Below are 24,200 nucleotides of genomic sequence, written 5' to 3'. Positions count from 1 at the left end.
TCGCCTCATACCCCAGCCATTAACATCAGAGTCAGACGTTTGCAGTCTGAAACCACCTCCAGCCCTGTGACTGCTGAGATCTCTGTACTCATCCACTTCTGGCTCCTTGAACATCACTAAATTAAATCATTCTTCTGTCAGCACTGAGCTTTGGAACGCTCCCTCCAAACCTCTGTCTCTTATCGCTTCTTTGAGACTCTCTTTAAAGTCTGAACCTCTCACTTAGCTTTTACCTTTACAGCCTGGGGTAAAAATTTCCTTTGATAATTTTCCAGTGAAGTTCCGCTATAGATACCTTTACAGGAATCATGTAAGTTTATTAGCATGTTTCTGTACAAAATTCAAGATTGTTTAATGTAATTTCCAGTATACAAGTGTAAAGGAGAATGAAATAATTGTTACTCCAGATCTCATGCAGCACAAAAAAAATCACAATAAGATAAAAAACACAATAATAGAAATGCACATTAACTATACATACATACATAACTATATAAAATAGCTTATATACATAGGTTGATTGTGACACTAGGCACAGGAGAGTTTGTACATAAGGTGACTGACAGAAGATGATAAAGTAGTGACGTTGAGTGGTGGAGGAGTTGATCAGCTTTGCTGCTTGGGCGAAGTAACTGTTTTTCAGTCTGGTGGTTTTGGCATGGATGCTATGTGTGTAGCCTCTTCCCTGATTTGCCACCAGGGGGCAGATTGTGATTTGATGTCAGGCATTTGTTCTGAGCCTTGTGAAGGGACTTGCTGACCCTCTCTGCTCTCAATTCCTACACACTAACTGGCCCAGGGTTTCTTTAACTCTTTTGGGCTCCAAGTGCTTGGTGTTGGATTAAAGTCTAAAACTGTTACTTTTCTTGTAGTGTAACTTTCTTCATGCTTGGTTTTATTTTTGTATAATCACCCACTTGTGTGTAACAGTTCAGTGAATTATTAGTATTGGAAGTTTAGCAAGTTTTGTAGTTTTCTAGAAATTTCTCTACAGCCTGTGTCATGTCTTTGAACTTAATTATTTCAAAAGTTACCTCTTATCACAGGAATATTATCTGTTTTATACGTCTAGTCTTAGCTACATTTTAGATTACTCCCAATGCCATGTACTAGTCAGGGCAGGAATGGGATGATGGTACAGATGAAGGTGTGGCTGAGGAAGAGGTGCAGGAGTCAGGGTTTCAGATTTCTGGATCATTGGGATCTCTTCTGGGCACGGTATGACCTGTACAAAAAAGGATGGTTACACCTGAACCCGAGGGGGACCAACATCCTTGCGGGCAAACTTGCTAGAGCTGTTGAAGAATGTTTAAACTAAACTGATGGGCATGGGAACTGGAGTGAGAGGGCTGAGAATGGGGCAGTTGGTATACGTGTTGCTGCAGTGTGTAGTGAGACTGTGAGGAGCAACAGGCAGATGATGGGGCAAACGTTCAGTCAGTGGGATGAGGTGGTTTAACATGGGGGCAAAAATCAAAAATGGTGATGAATACAGGCCTGGAAGCATTATATTTGAATACACTGCACAGAATTAGGTATATGATCTTGTAGTGCAGTTAGAGATCATCAGGTATGATGAGGGTTTCGCTGGGATGTGGTTGAAAGAAGATGATAGTTGGGAGCTTAAAGTCAAAGGATACATCTTGTATCAAAAGGACAGGTAGATGGGCAGAGGTGGTGGGTAGTTCTGTTGGAAAAAAGACCCTGATGGGAGTTGCATATAGGCACCCAAACAGTAGCCAGGATGTAGGATAGGGAAAATTAAGTTGGTGCCTGACCCAAGAGAGGGAATTTGTAGAATGCCTAACAGATTGCACAACTCCCAATCCAGAATTGCCTTTCTCCTAAACTACTAGCTGCTGTAAAAAGTAATGAACTAGATTTGATTAGGGAGCTGATGTAAAAAAACCCTTGGGAGGTTTCTTATGATAGAATTCACACTGCAATTTGAGAAGTAGAAGTTAAAGTCAGATGTATCAGTATTATGTGGAGTAAAGGGAATTACAGATGCTTGAGAGATGAGCAGGCCAAGGTTGATTGGAAGGGAGCACCAGCAGGAATGATGGCAAAACAGCAATGGCTAGAGTTTCAAGGGCAATTTGGAAGCCTCAGGATAGATAGATTCCAAACATGAAGTAGTATTCTAAAGGGAGGATGAGGCAACCATGTCTGACAAGGGAAGTCAAAGACAGCATAAAAGGAAAGGAAATATTAATATTGCAAAAATTAATGAGTAGAGGATTTGAAAGCATTTATAAACCAACTGAAGGCAATTAAAAAAAATGATAAGAAGACAAAAGATGAAATTTGAAGGTAAGCTAGCTAATAATATTAATGAGGATACCAAAAATTTATTCAGATATATAAAGAGTGAAAGAGAGGTGAGAGTGAATATTGGACCACTGGAAATTGATGCTGGAGAGGTAGAAATGGGGGATGAAGAAATGGTGATGAACTTATTAGCTATTTTGCATCAGCTTTCACTATGGAAGACACTAGCAGAAATTTGAGAGTGGCAGGAGGCAGAATGACTGCAGTTGCTGTTAGTAAGGAGAAGGTCCAGAATGACAACACCCCAGGGTTTTGATAGAGGTGGCTGAAGAGATTGTAGAAGCACTAGTGATGATTTTTCAAGTATCACTAGATTCTGGAATGGTTCCAGAAGACTGGAAAACTGCAAATGTCACTCCACTCTTCAAGAAGGGAAGCAGGTAGAAGAAAGGATATTATAGGCTAGTTAGCCTGACTTCAGTGGTTGGGAAGATGTTGAGGTCCTTTATTAAGGACAACATTTCAGGGTACTTGGAGGTGCATAATAAAATGGGCCAAAGTCAGCCTGGTTTCCTTAAGGGAAAATCTTGCCTGACTAATCTATTGGAATTCTTTGAGGAAATAATAGGCATGATAAAGAAAGGAGAGTAAGTGGATGTTGCTTACTTAGATTTTCAGAAGGCCTTTGACAAGGTGCCATATATGAGGTTGCTTAACTAGATAAGAACCTATTATATTACAGGAAAGATACTAACATGGACAGAGCGTTGGCTGATTGGCAGTGTCTATTCTGATTGGCTGCTAGTGACAAGTGGTGTTCCACAAGGGTCGGTATTGGGACTGCTTCTTTTCAAGTTATATGTCAACAATTTGGATGATAGAATTGATGGCTTTGTGGCCAGGGTTGCAGATGATGCAAAGATAGGTTGAGAGGCAGGTAGTGCTGAGGAAGCAGGGTGTCTGCAGAAGGACCTGGACATGTTGGGAGAATGGGCAAAGAAGTGGCAGATGTAATATAATGTACTGAAGAGTATGGTCATGCACTTTGGTAGAAGGAATAAAGGTGTAGACTATTTTCTACAAAGGAAGAAAATTCAAAAATCTAAGCTGCAAAAGGACTTGCGAGAGCTCATGCAGGATTCCATAAATGTTAATTTGCAGGTAGAGTCAGTGGTGAAGAAGGCAAATTCAATGTTAGCATTAATTTTGAAATGACTAGAATGCAAAAACATGCATGCTTTTTAAGGCTTTGATTAAACCACACTTGGAGTATTTTGTGTGCAAGCCAGTTCTGGATCCACAAAGCAATGTCCCCTTGGATCCCATTGACACTACATCTACTGCACTTCCTTCATCAATGTGTTTAGTCACAGCCTGAAAAAATTCAATCAGGCTCATAAGGCATGACCTGCCTTTGACAAAGCCATGCTGACTATTCCTAATCATATTATACCTCTCCAAATGTTCATAAATCCTGCCTCTCAGGATCTTCTCCATCAACTTACCAACCACTGAGGTAAGACTCACTGGTCTATAATTTCCTGGGCTATCTCTACTCCCTTCTTGAATAGAGGAACAACATCCACAACCCTCCAATCCTCTGGAACCTCTCCTGTCCCCATTGATGATGCAAGGATCATTGCCAGAGTATCAGCAATCGCATTCCTCGCCTCCCACAGTAGCCTGGGGTACACTTTGTCCGGTCCCGGTGACTTATCCAACTTGATGCTTTCCAAAAGCTCCAGCACATCCTCTTTCTGAATATCTACATGCTCAAGCCTTTTAGTCTGCTGTAATCATTACAATCACTAAGATCCTTTTCCATAGCGAATACTGAAGTAAAATATTCATTAAGTACCTCTGCTATTTCCTCCAGTTCCATACACTTTCCCACTGTCGCATTTGATAGGTCCTATTCTTTCACGTCTTATCCTCTTGCTCTTCACATACTTGTAGAATGCCTTTGGGTTTTCCTTAATCCTGCCTGCCAAGGCCTTCACATGGCCGTATAATCTTCTGGATCTCTAACATTACCTAGCTCTCTGAACCTTTTGTAGGCTTTTCTTTTCTTCTTGACTACATTTATTGCAGCCTTTGTACACCACGGTTCCTATAACCTAGCATAACTTCCCTGTCTCAATGGAACGTACCTATGCAGAACTCCACACAAATATCCCCTGGACATTTGCCACATTTCTTCCGTACTTTTCCCCGAGAATATCTGTTTCCAATTTAAGCCTCCAATTTCTTGCCCGATAGCCTCCTTATTCCCGACTCCAATTAAACGCTTTTCTAACTTGTCTGTTCCTATCTCGCTCCAAAGCTATTGTAAAGGAGATAGAATTATGACCACTGTCTCCAAAATGCTCTCCCACTGAGAGATCTGACACCTGACCAGGCTCATTTCCCAATACCAAATCGAGTACAACTCAAGCTCTTGTAGTCTTATCTACATACTGAGTCAAGAAACCTTCCTGAACACACCTAACAAACTCCACCCCATCTAACCCCCCCCCCCCCCCCCGCTCTAGGGAGATGCCAATCGATATTTGGGAAATTAAAATCTCCCATCACGACGACTCTGTTGTTATTACACCTTTCCAGGATCTGTTTTTCTGCTCCTCGATATTCCTGTTACTATTAGGCAACCTTTAAAAAACAACCAGTAAAGTTATTGACCCCTTCCTGTTCCTAACCTCCACCCAGAGACTCCGTAGACAATCCCTCCATGGCGTCCACCTTTTGTGCAGCCATGACACTATATCTGATCAACAGTGCGACACCTCCACCTCTTTTGCCTCCCCCCCCCCCCCCCGCCCTTTCTGAAACATCTAAAACCCGGCACTTGAAGTAACCAATCCTGGCCAGCACATCATATCTCCAAGCACTGATCCATGCTCTAAGCTCATCCCCTTTGTTCACAACACTCCTTCCATTAAAATAGACACACCTCAAGCCTTTGGTCTGAGCGTGTCCCTTCTCTATCACCTGCCTATCCTCCCTCTTGCACTGTCTACAAGCTTTCTCTATTTGTGAGCCAACCTCCTCTTACCCAGTGTCTTCAGTTTGATTCCCACTCCCAACAATTCTAGTTTAAACTCTCCCCAGTAGCCTTAGCAAACTTCTCCACTAGGATATTGGTCCTCCTGGGATTCAAGTGCAACCCGTCCTTTCTGTACAGGTCTCACCAGCCCCAAAAGAGGTCCCAATGATCAATGAAACTGAATCCCTGCCCCCTGCCTCAATCCCTCAGCCACATACTTATCCTCCACCTCATCCTATTCCTATTCTCACTGTCACGTGGCACAGGCAGTAATACCAAGATTACTTCCTTTGCGGTCCTGCTTCTCAACTTCCTTCCTAACTCCCTGTAGTATTTTTTCAGGACCTCTTCCCTTTTCCTACCTATGTCATTGATACCAATATGTACCACGACCTCTGGCTGTTCTCTCTCCCTCCACAGGATATCTTGGATGCGATCAGAAGCGGACCCTGGTACCTGGGAGGCAAACTACCATCCGAGTTTCTTTCCTGCATTCACAGAATTGCTTGTCTGACACCCTAATTATAGAGTCCCCTATCTCTAATGCCTTCCTCTTCCCTTCCCTTCCGAGCCACAGGGTCTAGACACTACCAAAGGTACGGCCACTGTCGCTTCCCCCAGGTAGGCTGTCCCTCCCAACAGTACTCAAACAGGAGTACTTATTGTCAGGGGGTACAGCCACAGGGGTACTCTCTAGTACCTGACTCTTCCCCTTCCCCCTCCAGACTGTGACCCATTTCTCTGTCTCCCATGGCCCCGGTGTAACCACCTGCCTATAACTCCCCTTTATCACCTCCTCGCTCTCCCTGACTAGGCAAATGTCATCGAGTTGCATCTCCAGTTCCCTAACTTGGTCCCTCAGGAGCTGCAGCTCGACACGCCTGGTGCAGATGTGGCCGTCCGGGAGGCTGGGAGACTCCAGGACCCCCACATCTGACACTGAGCACAGAAAACTGGTCTCACAGACATAATTCCTACCTCGCCTTGTCCCGTTACCGCCTAAGCCCGTTGAGCCAAAGCCCTGTCACTCTGCTGGATATGGTGGTCTTTTTTTTAAACCTTTCACGCTCTACTGGCTGACGTCACGTGCCTGCGCAGTCTCACCTCTCTTTACCCCGAGTAGCAAAAAACTCCCTTCACTCCAAAATCAGCAGTTCACTCGCAGCCTTCTTGCTCCGAAATATCGACTGTTTATTCTCCTCCATAGATGCTGCCTGATCTGTGGAGTTCTTCCAGTATGTTATCAAGATTTCCAGCAGATTCTCCTGTTTCTCTGTACTGACCAAAATGTCCCACTTGCTAGCATTTGGTTCATATCTCGCTAAGTCTTTTATACCCACCTGCAATTGTCTAAATGCATTTTAAACATTGTGACTGTGCCCACTTTCTCTGGCAGACCATTGGTGAAGGACATAGAACATAGAAATCTACAGCACATTCCAGCCCCTTCGGCCCACAATGTTGTGCCGACCATGTAACCTCCTCTAGAAACTGCCTAGAATTTCCCGAGCGCATAGCCCTCTGTTTTTCTAAGCTCCATGTACCTATCTAAGAATCTCTTAAAAGACCCTATTGCATCCGTTTCCACCACTGCCGCTGGCAGTGCATTCCATACACTCACCACTCTCTGTGTGAAAAACTTACCCCTGACATCCTCTCGGTACCTAATTCCAAGCACCTTGAAACTATGCCCCCTTGTGTTAGCCACTTCAGCCCTGGGGGAAAAGCCTCTGACTATCCACACGATCAATGCCTCTCATCATCTTACACACCTCTATCAGGTCATCTCTCATCCTCCGTCGCTCCAAGGATTAAAGGTCAAGTTCACTCAACCTATTCTCATAAAGTATTTTCTCCAATCCAGGCAACATCCTTGTAAATCTCCTCTGCACCCTTTCTATAGTATCCACATCTTCCTGTAGTGAGGTGACCAGAACTGAACACAGTACTTCAAGTGGGGTCTGACCAAGGAGCATGAATCACAGCCTGGAAAATCCTGGCACCATGCTGACTCTCAAAGTCAGTTTTGGAGTCATAGAGAAGTACAACACGGACACTGGCACTTCAGCCCATCTAGTCCATTGAAACTGCCTCCTCCCATCACCCTGCACCGGGACCATGGCACTCTATACCCCTACTATCCATGTACCTATCCAAACTACTCTTAAACATTGAAATCGAGCTCACATGCACCCCTTGAGCTGGCAGCTTATTCCACACTCTCATGACCCTCTGAGTGAAGAAGTTTCCCCCTTAACCCATGACCTCTAGTTGTAGGCCCACCCAATCGCAGTGGAAAAAAGCCAGCTTGCGTTTACCCTATCTATAACCCTCATAATTCTGTATACTTCTATCAAATCTCCTCTCAATCTTCCACATTCTAAAGAATACAATCCTCTTACTCAATTTTTCCTCATAACTCTGGCCCTCCAGACCCAGCAAAATCCTTGCAAATTGTCTCTACTCTTTCAACCTTGTTTACATCTTTCCTGTAGGTAGGTGACCAAAACGGCTCCAATTAAGCCTCACCAACTTCGTATACAACTTCAAAATGACAGCTCATCTCCTGTATTCAATACTGTATATTGATTAATGGAGACCAATGTGCCAAAAGTTTTCTTCACAATCCTATCTATCTATTTTAGTTGGCTTTTTTTAAACTATTCAAATCAAATTATTTTCTAAAATTGACAAACTCTACATCTCAGGCACATGGATTTGACTTCAAATAAACTTTTTTTTAAACCTCAAAATAAATTATATTTAAAACTTCAAAATAAATAAAGAAGCTGTTATTTCGTATCAGATTATTTTTGGAACATCACCCAACCATTGTCTGACAGATCAGTGCAATTTTTAAGTAGTCATGCTGTATAAACAAGCGTAAGTTTAAATCCTTCCGGGCTGACACCAGAAGAGTTGAGTTCATTTTAGTAATTGTTAATAATTTTCCCATTGGGTTATCTTGTGGTATCTACCAGTGCTAAAAGCTTGAATATGATACTTCAAAGAGCAAACAAAACAGCTGCAGATGTCTGAAAAATGTTCCTTGGTTTATAAGAACAATTCTACCAGTCAGCTCCGGTCTGTGCGCCGGAAGGCTCTTGGTTCGAGACCCACTTAAGAAGGAAGAACAAGATCTAAACTGGCACCCCAGTGTGATACTGAAGAAGCATTTGTATGTGTGTGGACGTCCGAATGTCTGTGCGGTCACCGGTGTTTGAGGGGTACACGACCGTTTCTTGTTTCTGTCAGATTCCAATGATTTTTATACTTAACACCTGTTGCGCTGCTGGCGTTTCGGGCAGCAATGGAGGTCCTCCATCTCTGGCCATGTTCAGGGCTTCCTTCACCGTGCCAGTAGCTTCCTCTCGGTTTTCACTGCTGTCAGTCACACATTTCGACGGTTATGACACACACACACACACACACACTCACATGTAAAACTATATATTTTTAAAAAATTTAAAACATTATGTACATATTTAAAACATTTTCTCACCCCCTATGGGGTGGACGTGTACTTTCCCCTCGATCTCGGGTCCTCTGCTGGGGAGCCTGGGAGATTAAGGGCTCAGCATGGGACCCTTGCTGATCCTGGTAGTGCACTCTCCTGGACCAAGATGTCAGATGTTCATTTTATTTTTATTTTTATTTATTGAGGTAGGCACTGTTCCTGGGCTTTGTTGGAGCCTCTTGCCCACTCCAGTCACAGCTCCACGTGCTCCTGTCGCCACCGGGATTAATCTGACTTTAACCTTCCACAACCTTTCTATCTGCTCTTTCAAGCCCTGGTATTTCTCCAGCTTCTCATATTCTTTCTTCCTGATGTTGCTGTCATTCTGGATTGCCACATCTGTGACTATTGCTTTCTTCTGTTCCTTGTCCAGTATTACTATGTCTGGTTGGTTGGCCAGTGCCTGATCATCAGTCTGCATGTGGAAGCCCCCCATGTCTTAGCTGTGTCATTCTCCACCACCTTCTTGGGTGTTCCCCATTTGAACTTGGGAGCGTCCAATCCATTCTCAGCGCAGGTGTTCCAGTTGTTACGAACCCCGTAACTGGGTGTCTTACCAGCAAAGATAGGAGTAGCCGTTGAAGTCTGATGATACTGTTTTTAACAGTATTTATTAGTAAAATTCACAAAAATAATATCAATGCAAATACACAGATAATATACATCATCAATACTAAACCTAAAAGTACGGGTATAATACAAATCAATAAGAATATAATAAGCTCTATTGTTGCCCAGGGGATAATGAATTGTCCGATGGAAATATAAAGTTCAGTTCAGTTCATACAGGCTGCAGTCGTTGTTGATCACTGTGTTGCAATTGCTGGAGAGAGGGAAAGAGAAAAAGCAGTAACAGCTATTAACTTGCCGACTTTCCTTTTACGATCTTGATCCGTCGATGCGTTGTTGTTGTGGCCATTCATGTATGACCCCCTCTGCGTCCTTTAGCTAGACCATTCCATGGAGGACTTGTCACCCAGGCAAGGGTGGACACACACACAAGCCCCCACCGGACTCGTAGCATTTCTCCTGGTGCGTCTGAGGGGTGTTCCCCAGACCCGACTTTTATCCTCACTCACGGGGCCTCAGATGTCGATCAGGTTGGGATGATGCAATCCCTCAACCAGACCACTCTGGCTGCCCCCTGAGGGGTTTCAATGAATAGTACAGTACTCAATACACAATTCCTCCTTCAAGAGACAATAGCAGTAATCTCTCTGTCAATAGGAGACATTCCACCTTGTGTATTCTGCGTTGTCTATAACAACTGCCTTTGCTGTTATCCTGTATCTCTCTCATCTCCCTTGATAACAGCATTGGAACAGTAGCGATTTGCGATTCTCCAAAAGGAGGGGGCAACTTTGCACCCTTCGGCCCATCAGAGTTGCCCCACATTCGTAACACTGTACAGAATTCCTGCAAATTGGCTGTGTCGTTCAGTGTATGCTGCCCCTGCCTCAATCTTGCACCCTGCTACCGTGTGCTAGATGGTTTCAGTGGATTTCTTGCACAACAGGAAGAAAGAATATGAGAAGCTGGAGAAATACCAGGGCTTGAAAGAGCAGATGGAATGTTAAATCCAGAATAACCCCGGTGGTGAGAGGAGCACTCGGAACTGTGACACCTGGACTGGAGAGTGGCTCCAACAAATCCTGGAACAGCGTTAGAGATCTCGGTCATGAAGAGCGTACTGTATTAGGAACAGCTATGATACCGTGCCCAACCCTCCAGCTCCCAGGCCTCTGGTAGAGGACCTGAGATTGAGTAAAAAATACACATACACTCCACCCATAAGGGGAGAGGGTAAATTGAAAAAAACATTTAAAATAAATAAGCAATGCAAAAAGAGAGCAAAGAATGTATAAACTTAACTTGGACAACTTGCAAGATGGTAGCATTTTGTGAAGGTAAGTATAGGCCCACGGAGAGTGTTGTAGAAGAGAGGGGTATGCGGTATCCCCCTTCCACCCCCTTTGCATACCACAGTTCCCTGAAAGTGGCAACTTGACATGCTTTCATTCATCAGTGTGGGCACTGAAGACAGCAGCTGGGGATGTCGTGTTGTAACTGAACAGGTCATCAACAGACTTGGAGTATTGTGCACTGTTCTGGTTGCCCAGGAAGGATGCCATTAAGCTGGGAAGTTTATAGGACTAGACTGCTCGAGAGGCAGAGGCTGGATAGGCTGAGACTTTCCTCTTTGGCGTGTAGGAGGATGAGACGTGACCTTATGGAGGCTTATAAAATGAGGGATGTAGATAAGGTAGATAGCCACAGTCTAAGCCTCCTACCCCCCACACAGAGGTTTAAACTGAAAAGGGAGAAGCTTTAAAGTCAACTTCTTCCACACAGAGGGTGCTGGGTATGTGGACTCCTCGGAAAAGTAGATTTGATCTTCCAAACCTGACAGAGCACAGATATGGGCAGCTGGTGAAGAGTCTATGCAAGGTCCAGGACCCCCGATGAACTACCCAGGTGGAATTTGACCAAGCGGGCCCGATGTTGTGGTTCTCTCGCTGATACTTCCTCCCGAGGACCTGCACTGCACAGTGCACTGTAGCTGGCCCAGTTGCCCACCAGAGGGCAGCAATGCCTCAATCACCATCATTGTAAAGCAGGTCTGCTGCTGAATTAAAACTCCCTGTCAAGAGTTTCCTCATCAGGTCTAACCACATCACAGCTTTAGCAGGGTGACCATTGTGGACAGATGGGTCACATAGTCAGCACGGAGGAGCTGTTTCCACACTGTACAACTCCGTATAAATTGGGTGACTTCTCAAATATCTTGTCATATGCTGAAGATGAACGCTAGATCTCCAAATCTACCTCATCTGGCAATTTACTCATCTACCTGCACTGTCCGTAACTGTAACACTATATTCTTCATTCTGACTTCTTTTAATTGCCTTTAAATGGGCAGATGGCTCAATAAACTGCCCAATGCATCACTAGCATCAGCCTACCTGCCATCAAGGACAGAGATACAAAAGGTGCTGGAAGGGGTTGGTAACATCACGATGGATCACAACTACCCTGCTTATGGACTGTTTGTCCCATTCCCATCAGGGAGGAGGCTACGTAGCATCCAGACCAGAACCATCAGACTCAAAACCAGTTACTTTCCCCAAGCAGTAAGGCCGATAAAAACCTCCAGTCATTTCGGCCCGAAACATCGACTGTACTCTTTTCCATAGATGCTGCCTGGCCTGCTGAAACCCTCCAGCATTTTGTGTGTGTTACTCGGATTTCCAGCATCTGCAGATTTTCTCTTGTTTGTGGCTGACTCACTAACCCACCCCTCCACACCCACCCCCATCACTACTTCGTTATTTCCTGTCAGAGTCACCTTTTGTCCAGACACTGCTGTGCCTGGCGTCACTTTATGGGCATACAATCAATCTATGGATATAAAGTATCTTACGTATGTATTATTATATTCATTGTGTTTTTTTATTGTGTGCTTTACCTAATTGTTTTTCGTGCTGCATCAGATTTGGAGTAAGAATTATTTCATTCTCCTGTACCAGACATGAAACATTCTTGAATCTTGTACCATGGTACAGGAAAAACTTCGCTCTGCCTGCCATCCACACAGATCAGTTCATTGCAGTGGTACACTGAGGTAGTACAAAGGTGCCAGATAGTGTAATGCTTTACAGAGCCAATGACTGGAAGATCAGGGTTCAATTCCCCCTATTTTTCTTTCACCTATGTACCTATCCGAGAGTTTGTTAAATGTATCAGCCTCTACCACCGACCTGGCGGAGCTTTCCCAACACTCTGTGTAAAAAGCCTACCTCTGATATCTCCCATAAGCTTTCCTCCACTCTCCTTAAATATATGTCCTCTTGTATTGGCCATTGCTGCCACCCTGGGGGAAAGAAGTGTTGGCACATTGAGCACAACTACATGAAACACCGTAGCAGGAAAGCAGCATCCATCATCAGCAACCTCCCCCACCCAGGTCATGCTCTCTTCTCGCTGCTGCCATCAGGTAAAAGGTACAGGAGCCTCAGGACTCACACCACCAGATTCGGGAACTGTTACTGCCTTTCAGCCATCCGGAACAGAATTAGGCAATCTCTGAAGAGTGTTGACAATGGCTGGGGTCACCCATCTTGTAAAGACACTGCTCAGGAGAGGGCAATAGCAAACCACTTCTGTGGAAGAGTCATGGTTGCCCACATTAATGCAACATGGCACATATGATGATGATGGCTTTTTGAAATACACCAGACTTATTTCATGCCACGATCCTGCATGCAAGGTAAAAGGCAAGACCCTAAGATATAGGAGCAGAATTAGGCCATTTGGCCCATCGAGTCTGCTCTGCCATTTCATTATGGCTGATCTAATTCTCTTCTCAGCACCAATCTCCCCGTATCCCTTCATGCCCTGACCAATCAAGGATCTATCAACCACTGTCTTAAATATACATAAAGGCTTGGCCTCCACACACTTGCCACTCTCTGGCTAAAGAAAATTCTCCTCCTCTCTGTTCTAAAAGGATGCCCCTCAATTCTGAGGCTGTGACCTCTGGTCTTTGATCCTCCCACCATCGGAAACATCCACTCCACATCCACTCTTTCAAGACCATTCAATAGGCTTCAACAAGGTCACCTCTCAATCTTCTGAATCTCAGAGTCATCAAACACTCATATGACAAGCAGTTCAATCCTGGAATCATTTTCATGGACCTTCTCTGAACCGGCTCTAGTTGCAGCACATCCTTTCTGAGATATGGGTTCCAAAACTGCTCACAATACTCCAGGTGAGGTCTTGCCAGTGCTTTATAAGATCTCAACATTTCATCCTTGCTTTTATATTCTCGACCTCCAGAAATGAATGACATTTGCCGACACTCACTGACCATCCTCCTGTCCTTCATGTACCTGTGGAATGCCTTGAGATTTTCTTTAATCCTACTCCCAACGTCCCCTTCTAGTCCACTCTGAAGCTCCTTGCTGGCTGTGTTCGCTATTCCATATATGGAGAGAGGACCTGAATTGTTTCTACCTCAGCTGATGCTGCCTGACCTGCAGAGCATCTCCAACTTCTTCTCCGATTTCAATCCCAAGACAAAACACCTTCTATTTTGCAGTTGAAGTCAGGAAATAAAAGTCAAAGAGAACAAGTAGTTGTCATTTTCTACTTTATTTTGAATGTACTAATAAATTTAAATCACCCCTAATGGGAGATCTCTTCTCTTGTTAACAGAAACATGGTCATATATTACACTGTATAAATCAAAACAGATTCACATTGTCAATTTTTTATATCCAATTATCATCTTAAACGAAATGCTGTCATGCCACAACAGCTTTTGGTAATGAATTCAGTACGATCTACGTACAAGCATTTGTCAGGGCCTGTGTGGAGCAGGTCACAAAGAGAACAAATGTACACTTAAATTAAAAGTTTGATAAGGTCTCACGCCATGTAACAGAGAAATCTTGATCCGTCACTCCAAACTCAAAATCTCAAAAGGAGGTAAAACTTCCAAGCTAAGGGAACTGTATTTCACAATTGGCTTCCAATCTTCCCTCCCTCCCAAATTAACAGAAACTAAAAACACTGAAAAAGTTGATTTAAAAAAAAAGTATTACAAGTTTAATTTCTTTGTAACATTATTCTGCAACGACTTGCATTGACTGGTCTATACAACACAATTGCACACAATTTGCTCAGGGCAGAGGAAGCATGCAAACACACGCACGCACACGCACACATGTACATGTACATGCACAGACAGAAGAAAGTTGATGCTGAAGAAACAAAGAATATTGATCAGGTTTCCACAGGTTGCTGGTGTGGGGAAGGAGAGAGGCAGAGTGTGATAGAGAGAGAGAGAGAGAGAGAGATAGCCAGAGTGCGATGGAGATAAAGAGAGATAGAGACAGAGAGATAGAGAGAGATGGAGATAGATAGGTGAGTATAGAAAAGTCACTTTGCCCTAAGTGTCTGCAGGCCATCCTTAGCATTTCTGAGATCAATCTGTGATCAGACTATCCACCATTCCCAAATGTTACTGATGTCAATTTACAACAGCCCGACAGCAAAGTAGCTTTTGCAGTAACACACTTTCAAAACCTGCTTTACAGGAGCATCATCAAACACACAGTTTGACAGCCAGCCTCCAAACACCAACAAGAGAAACTCTGCAGATGCTGGAAATCCCAGCAACACACACAAAACGCTGGAAGAACTCGGGAGGGCGGGCAGCATCTGCGGAAAAGAGTGAACAGTTGACATTTCGGGCCGAGACCCTACATCAGGACTGGTGAAGGGTCTCGGGCCGAAATGCCGACTGTTTACTCTTTTCCATAGATGCTGCCTGCCTGCTGAGTTCCTCCAGCTTTTTTGTACGTCTTAATGTGTTTATGCTACCTCCCCTTTCTCTGGAAAACATTATCTAATTAGAGTGAAGGGAAAAATAGCAAGTATAAAGATTACAGCAAATACAATTTATAAAAACCTTTCTCAAAGTTGCTGTAGCTTAGGTCGAGGCTCCTTTAACGTGATCAAAGAGGTCTGAATACCCCCACACCAAGCTCTCTTGGACTGAATGGAAACAGAATGACCAGGGCAGAAACGGTTAATAGACCCTGAAAACAAAATAAATTAAAGCCCTGTATTGACAGCCATTTCTCAGCTGAGATTTGGAGGAGGAGAAAGTGAAGAATGCCCTTGCAGTTAGAAAATATACTTGCGCATGCACGCACACACACATACACACAAACACACAGTAAACAGGTCGCAATCTTACTTTTTTTTTAACTCTTTATACAAATATTGACATCTTTTATTCAAAACATACCATTGAGTACCTGAGGGAACAGCAGTATTTGAGGAGTCTCTGCGTCCAGCATGCAGTGGGAATCTTTCCCATCCAATCAGGCCAGCTTTCTCTTGCACCATGTGACCAAGAGAGCAGCTCATTGATTGGCTGGCAGGGACAGGGTGTCAACTATAAACTAGAGCAATCCATTCCATCTACAACTCTAGAGATGGTCCAGTATCAGGCTATAATCCCCGTGAAAGTACAACAATAGGGGATTTGCCCCCACCTGTGGCAAAAAAAGGCTGCTAAGAAAACAGAGGGGGAGGGGGAAATGGTGGGAGGATTTGAATCTGCCAGCATATGAGAGCTCTAATTGGGTTTGACTCTTACCAAGATGTCGCCTGCACTATGGGGACCTGAGATATCAGGAGAGGTTACCAATACTAGGACTTCATTCCCTTGAATGGAGGAGATGGGGGGGGGGGGGGGGTGCCCTGATAGAGGTATATAAGTTCATGAGACAGGGTGAAGGCATATAGTCTATTTCCCAGGGAGCTGGTGTTAAAAACAAGAAAGCATCGGCTTAAGATCAGAGGCAAGAGATCGAAAAGGGACGTCAGTGGCAACTACTTCACGTAAAGTCTGGAATGAGCTGCCAGAAAAAGCAGCTGAGGTGGGCACATGAGCGACGTGTTAAAAGCCATGTAGATGGTTTCGTGGGCAGGAGAGGTTTAGAGGGCCATGGGCCAAATGTGGACCATCTCACAGAGCAACACAGTCAGCATGACTGAGATGGGTGGAAGGTGCACGACTCTATGGGTCCATGATGCTAGCAGAGATGTACAAAATGACCATGACCGTGGGCGTGGCCTCATCCAGAAAGGCAGCTTAGGAAGTTGTACTTGGGAATCACAGGTGTAACCGTGAAATTGAAAGATCAAATGTCCTATTTGACGAGTCTCAGCCCAGATACGTTGACTGTTCATTCCTCTCCATTGATGCTGCCTGATCTGCTCAGTTCCTCCGGTGTGAGTGTTGCTCTGGAATGCCAGCTTCTACAGAATGCCTTCTGCTTACGTTGGGTGTTAGCGTTCCGGTGACAGCGTGGCTGTGTTCACGCTAGCTCTGTGAAACTGTTCCACTGTCTCTCTTGGGCGAACACTTGACAGAACCTAGGATCGGAGCAGGGGTGGGGAATGGTTCATAGAACAACAACCAGGCCAGGAATGGTCAATCCGGTTGCCAATAAAAGGACTGGGATCATGGCTTGATGGGATAGAATTGGCCAGCTCATCCACAGTAACTAGTTGAGTCCGGTTTGGGATATTAGGACATATATATTTGCAAAGGAGTAAGTCCAAAGCCTCTGGGGAAAGGAGCAATTGGAAAGCTCATTGCAAGGGCTTTCAAAGACACAGTGGCTGTGGTGCCCTCTTGTCAATGGGACTGGACTCTGTTGTTGGGGAAAGTCGTACAAATTATCAATTAACTGGGCTGTGTGAACTTCATGTCCTGGACTGAAACAAGGGAGTAGACGGGAGATCCGAGTAATCATACACCAGAGATGTTTCGTCTGTCCTGACTGCACTCACACCGTCCTCTGCCCTCCATCCTGGTGTCCTTCAAAGCTCCGTGAAGTGAGCAGATTTGCAATGAACTTGAGGGGCAGATTATCGGCCTCCTCCCCACTCAACGCCCCAATCTGCCCTCCATTCTCAGATCTGATCAGTAAGACCTCCCCAGGCTGCTCTGCTCAGCCGGGGGAGGACAGGAGAAACACAGCTATCGCTGGAAAGGTTCATATCGTTCACCGACAAGAGCGATGGCTGCCATTAGTCAGTCAGCACGACGTGCTCGCCATCGCTGCGATATTCCACATCGGAATCGTCCTCATCCCCGTACTCGTACATCTCCCCGCTGGCTTCGGAGAGCTGCGCTTCCTTCATGTCCGCCTGCTCTGACTTGAGGCTCCGCGTGTTCAGGATTACAGGCATGCTGGGGTCGGGGCTGCAGGCCCGGTACTGTTCCGACACTGCCTGCTGTACCGGGATGGAGCCCATCCCAAGCTGTCCGGGGTACATCATCTCCGAGGGGTGCAGGTGAACCTGGTCTTGCTGCCTGTGGAAGTGAGCAGCAGGAAATATAGTGAACGTTCCATCAGCTCATAGAAACAGGCCCTTTGGCCCATCACATCCATACTGACCATGTCTGCCAATCCCATTTACCAGCACTTATCCTGCAGTCTTGGACTCATCTGCCGGTCCAGATTCTTTTTAGATGTACCTGCCCTTCATTACCTTCCTGAGCAACGGCCTTCAGATTCTAACCATTCTCTGGATGAAAGATTTTCCTCAGAAAACCTCTACCCGACCAATGTTTCTACTCCTCACCTTAGTCCAATTCAGCATTGAGCTTATTGTCACATGCAGAAACATCTGCAATGGCAAAGCTGGCTTGCATCAGCAGCTCAGGCACAAAACATCAGATACACAACATACATAAGAAAAGTGCAAATCAAACATAAATTATACTGAATTATATGCAATTAGAAAACGAAAGTCTATTTCCCAGAGAGGAGGTGCTAACAATAGGTGGTGCAGGTTTGAAAGAGACATCAAGGTAGCTTCTTCATGCAAAGGGTGGTGAGATTTTGAAATGAACCGTCAGAAATAGTAGATTCTTTGAAAATGGGTAGGAGGGGTTCAAGGGCTGTGGACCAAACATGGGCAGGTGGGTTTAGATCTACGAGCCACACAGTTGGCAGGGACAAGTTGGGCCAAAGTCGTTGCTCCAAGATTCTCTATCATAGTACAAAGTAATTGAAAAGGCCACACCTAAAGAAGGGTCCCGGCCTGAAATGTCAACTGTTTACCCTTTTCCGTAGATGCTGCCTGGCCTGCTGAGTTCCTCCAGCATTTGGTGCGTGTTGCTCGGATTTCCAGCATCTGCAGACTTTTCTCTGGTTTGTGTAAAGGTCAGGGTGTCAGGGGAAGGGGTGGGAGGTCCGGCTCACTGCTGTGCTCCGAGCTGAGGTAGGGTCTGTGGACGGACTCTCTTTCAGGACTTCAGTTCAGAGCGCTATTTGGTTGCGTTGATTGTCCGCAGGATTTTCTTTTTCTCTGCATGTTGGGTGTTTGACAGTTTTTTCTTTTAATTGGGTTCTTTTGGGTTTCTCTACTTTGGGGCTGCCTGTTAGGAGACAAATCTGAACGTTGTATAACCTCCATACTTTGATAATAACGTACTTTGAACTTTGGTCAAAATAGCAATGAGTCGTGACGAAAGGTCTCAGCCTCCCACATCAACTGTATTCCCCTTCATAAATGCTGCCTCACTTTCTGGGTTATTCAAGGACTTTATACACCCTGCTCAAGACTTTTAGCATCTGCAGAATCTCTTTTGCTTAAAATGGTCATAGTGTTGTGATAGTGAGTGGTTCGGGTTTTGCTGGTTGGTTCAGGAACTACATGGTTAAAGGGAAGTAGTTGTTATTGGGACTTCAAGCTTCTGTACCTGCTGGCTGACAGTTGTACGGCCTAGGTGATGGAGATCTTTGATGATAATGTTGCCACTTGAGCCAACACCTCCTAAAGATACCATCAATGTGTTTAAGCTTCTGTGATTAAGCCATGTGCTTAAAACTAGTGTTTTCAGACATCTCTCCAGTGGGGGGGGGGGGGGGGGGGGAAGGTCTCTCACCCTCTCCCCTATCTATGCCCCTCATAATTTTGTACGGCTCAATCAGGTCCCATTTCAGCTTCGTCTGCTCCAAAGACAACAATCCCAGCCTATTGTTATGACTGAAATATGATCAGATAACTTTGGAGCAATATTAATTAATTATCTATTAATAGAGCTTGGGCTTGGAATCACATAAATCATTCCAAACTTATGAGGTTCTCAGCCACATGGGAGCTCTTGTAGGCAGCTTTCTGGCGGAAGAACCTTTGGAGACCAGTCGCCCTCTTTTTGTGCCCTCTTGTTCTTCACCCGTCCTTCAAGAAGAATAGTTTCTTTCCCATCTGACCAGATCCTTCATAATTTTTAAATACCTCTATCAGATGCCCTCTCTCAAACTACCCTGATCGAAGGAGAACAAGCCTGGATTCTCCTGTCCGAACAACTAACCCAGATCCCATAACAACGCTTGCTTCTCCAATTTAACCACGGAATCGTACACCATAGAAAGAGCCCATTTGGCCCATCAAGTTCACACCAAAGATCGACTGCTCTGATCCCATGTTTTCTCCCTGTATTCTCATCTCTTCTTCCCAAGATTCTACCATTCACCTGCACAACACAGGGCAAATATCCCAACACACATGCAGACAAAATGCTGGAGGAACTCAGCAGGTCAGGCAGCATCTATGGAGGGGAATAAACATTTGGCATTTTGGGCTGAGACCCTTCATCAGGAATGGAGAGGAAGGAGGTTGGAGTTAGGATAAGAAGTTCAGGAAGGGGCGGGGGGAATAGGGGGAGAGGAAGTGGTATAAACAGGCAGGTGAAAGGTGAGGCTGTCAATTCTGCTGAATTTGGGAGGTGGAAGGAAACTGGAGTTCACAGTTGGTCCCAGAACATGCAAACTCCACACAATCAGCACCAGACATGTGGGTTGAACTGGGGTTTCTATAGTATTGTGAGGCAACTGCCCTACAGTGCCGTCCCTGATGGCTCTTATCAGTGATGATTACAGAGCCACTGGCGTTCCATTTCTACCTGACCAGGCCAAGGTGACTCCTGATCTACATGGAGCCTCAGCTGCCCCAGGAGGTGACAGGGTGTGGCACCCAGTTCAAGGGCGGACGGTCACTGAAGTTCGCCCTGACTTGGAGAAAGTTTTCCTCTGAGCTGCCAGATCTACTCACCCAACAGAGTAACACTGTTGCACTTCCTGCCGTCTGTACTTCATCAGAGCCTTGTACTCCCCGACTCTCAGTCTCTTCCCGTCCACAATGCAGGTCCGCTTTGGCCGAGGCTTGTACTTGTAATCCGGATACTTCTCCAGGTGCTGGCGACTCAGCCTTGCCTGCTCCTCGTAGTAGGGTTGCTTCTCAATGTTTGACATGGCCTTCCAGCGTGAGCCTGGAAAATCAGACACAGGACCCAGTGTCAACACATTCTGCTACTACAGCTCATTGCATCTGGCCCAGAATTGATGCTAGGATAGCGGAACAAGGGAACGTTCAGTGACGTATTTTTTGCGCGTTAATTTCTGCCCGTGGTAAGAAGAATTGACAGTTTGAATTGCGGGCAAAATGCAGTCAGCAGTAAACACACAGGGATTATTTCTCTACTAGTCAGAGTGGGTGAACAGCAAGAACAGTCAAGGTTGAGGCAGGCAGCTGAGTGCCACCTTGAGGGAGAGCAGCTGTCATTGATAAATAAATTGGAACCCCAGTCTGTTACAGGGTGTGATACTAACTCGCTTCACCCCAGTGGCCCCCAAGGACAGACTGCAGCCCTCTGCACCCCACAGATATTGTGAGGATGTGGACTGAGAGGCTCTCTGATTCTTGGAGCCACAAACAATAGGGATGGGTGGGAGAAGATATCTTTGGCCTTGTACAGTTGGCGCAAAGATCAAGAGGATTGAGAGCTTCAAGGTCCTGGGAATGAACATCACCAATAGTCCAATCCAAACACAAAGACATCAAAGCTCACCAACACCTCTACTTGCTCAGGACGCTAAATAGATTTGGCATCACCCAGTTTACTCTTGCCAGTTTTTATCAGTACACTGCTGAAAGCATTGTGTCATGGCTTGGTGTGGCTACTGCTCTGCCTGTGACCACAGGAAACCACAGAGAGTGGTCAACACCTCATGAAATCCAGCCTCCCCTCCATCGATTCTCTCTACACTTCTTGCTGCCTCAGCAAAGGAGCCTGAACAATCAAAGACCCCACCTACCCTGGACATTCTTTCAAAAGTACAAAAGCCGCAAAGCACACACCACCAGGCTTAAAAACAGCTTTTACTCCGCTGTTGCAAGACTATCGAATGTTTCTGTCGTATGATAAGGGGCCTCTTGACCTCACAGTCTACCTCGTTATGATCTTACTCCTGCACTGCACTTTCTGTGTACTGTTACTCTTCATTCTGCCATTGCTTTACCTTGTTCAACCTCAATGCACTCTGCGTTGAATTAATTTATACGAACAGTACTGAAGACAAGCTTTCCATTTCAACTTAGTACCCATGACAAAAATAAACCAAAACCAACTCCAATCCCAAAATATGATTGAATTGAGTAAAGAATTAAATACATTTAAAAACTAAAATTAATTGAAGCAATAATGAGTAATTACAAACATGAAAGCAAAATGGATAGAGTTTTTTTCCTTTATCCTGTAGGACGTCAACTGCAGCTCAACCCATTGACCTTAACCCATGATCTCTACTTCTAGTCTCACCCAACCTCAGCTGAAAAAACCTGCTTGTATTTACCCTATCCACACCCCTCGTATTTTGCTCTTCACCGATCTTTCAAGGGTTCAATGAAAATCAGAAACAGAATCAGGTTTAAGACCATAGGCATATGTCATGAAATTTGTTTTGAGGTAACAATTCATTGTAATACATAATAATAAAACTATAAATTACAATTTTTATACACACACACACACACTCTAGTGGAAAAAGAGAGCAAAAAGTTGTGAGGTACTAATTGTCCATTCAGAAATCTGATGGTGGCGGGGAGTAAGTCAAATTTATTGTCACTTAATTACATACATGTACAGAGTCAAATTAGATAGTGTTTCAAACCAGTGCGTAAAGCACTGTAGTACACAGAACACACATTAACTTATGAAAGTAAGGATAAAATCTGCAGATGAATTACACATAAATAAACAAAGTAAAGGACATATTATAAGGTACAGTACAAATTAACTGGTAACACTTTCAAATATGATGCAGCAGGGAATTCAGAAGCCTAATGGCCTGAGGGAAGAAGCTGTTCCCCATCCCGACTATTTTTTTTATGTATCAGAGTCTCTTGCCTGATGGTAGAAAACCAAAGAGGATGCTTGATGGGTGGGATCTTTGATAATGTTAAGGGCCCGGAGAACAGAGCACTCCTGATAAATGTCCCTGATGGATGGTAGGGAGACCCCTGTGATCCTCTCGGCCGTTCTCACAGTTCTTTGTAGGGACTTCCGGTCCGATGCTCAGCTGCTTCCACACCAGATGGAGATGCAGCCTGTCAGGATGTTCTCAATGCTGCTCCTGTAAAATTCAGTGAAGATGGGAGACTGGGAACTTCGCTTGCCTCAATCTCCTTAGGAAGTGGAGGTACTGCAGTGCCTTCTTATTGAGGGACCAAGTGAGACCATCCATGATGTGAACTCCCAGGAAGGAGATGTTCTTAAAGCATTGGGTGTGTCCCCTCAGGCTCCTGTACCTCCTCCTTGATGCTAACGATGAGGAGAGGGCAGGTCTGGAGTGATGAGGGTTCTTAATGAAGCATCGCCTTTTGAAGCTGGGGTATCGCACCAAAGTGCTTCTGGACTCCTCCGGCAGTTTGGCAGCATCCCACTGTAGACTACATTAGGCAACAGGGTCTGACCTGCCGGACCCCTCGAATTCCTGCATGGGATTGGGCGCAGAGAGGAGTTGGAGAATTTGGAAGCACTGGTTACCCATCAGCAAGATCCCATCTGATATCTAGGGCTCCCTGGAGAAAGTTCCAGTTAAAGTGCTGCAATTAACTCAGCAATTCAAACTGCCGATAAAACGCAGCTCTGTATTTCCACTGTATTAATTATTCATCCCAAGCACTTAGCTTGAACACATGCCAGTGAAGATAACACACGTATCTCACGCACGCACATGAATCAACAGGATCAATGTACTACTGATTAGATTTGAGAGAGTTGCAGGTGTCCCGGGCACTCTGCCATGTTCTGCACTGACTAAACAAACTTCTACTGCAACCTCCATGGAGCAGTCCTCTTAACAGATCATTGTCCACCATTCACTCTGCAGCAACCCCTATAAACAGTTTCAGACTTTGGTTTCATACTAACATTACTGGAGCAGAGATTCTGATTATTTTATTGGAACATACAACGTTCATTTTTATTTCAGACTTCCTGCGTCCACAGTGTTTTATAGAACATTACTGCACAGTACAGGCCATTCAGCCTGTGAGATTGCTCTAACTTTTTAACCCACTCTAAGATCAATCTAACAATTCCCTCCCGCATGGCCCTTCACTTTTCTATCATTCATGTGCGTAAGAGTTTCTTAAGTGCCCCGAATGTATCTGCCTCGACCATCACTCCTGGCCCCACTCTCTGGGTAAAAAAAGCCCACCTCTGACATACCCCCTACCCACGTCATATGACATCTGCCATGTCGTATACGTGGGCGATCATGGTCTCGACCATTATTGTTCTTGGCAAATTATTCTACAGCTTTCTTTTGGGCAGTGTCTTTATAAGATGCCACTATCAATATCTTCAGAGACTGCCTGCCTGGTGTCAGTGGTTGCATAACCAGGGCTTGTGCCATGCACTAGCTGCTCCCATGACTTCACGTGACCCTGATCAGGGGCTACAACTTGCCCAAGGGTGACCTGCAGGCT

General features: G+C 45.0%; 1 protein-coding gene across 5 annotated transcripts in view; it reads right to left on the bottom strand.

The window, feature by feature from the left end:
* Positions 1–13,966: 13,966 nt before the first annotated feature.
* LOC132381048 (transcription factor SOX-13-like) overlaps positions 13,967–24,200 on the bottom strand; it is a 206,173-nt gene continuing 195,939 nt past the window's right edge. For all 5 annotated transcript variants that reach the window (XM_059950169.1, XM_059950168.1, XM_059950170.1 and 2 more), the window contains 2 exons: positions 20,481–20,697; positions 13,967–17,730 (listed from right to left, as the gene is read on the bottom strand). In XM_059950169.1, the coding sequence (XP_059806152.1) occupies positions 17,445–17,730; positions 20,481–20,697 (503 nt within the window). In that variant the 3' untranslated portion in view covers positions 13,967–17,444. The remainder of the gene's footprint in view (positions 17,731–20,480; positions 20,698–24,200) is intronic.

The sequence above is a fragment of the Hypanus sabinus genome, chromosome 25 (genome assembly GCF_030144855.1).
Source record: "Hypanus sabinus isolate sHypSab1 chromosome 25, sHypSab1.hap1, whole genome shotgun sequence".
In the NCBI taxonomy this organism is placed as follows: domain Eukaryota; kingdom Metazoa; phylum Chordata; class Chondrichthyes; order Myliobatiformes; family Dasyatidae; genus Hypanus; species Hypanus sabinus.
This window is presented reverse-complemented; position numbering and strand designations above follow the sequence as displayed.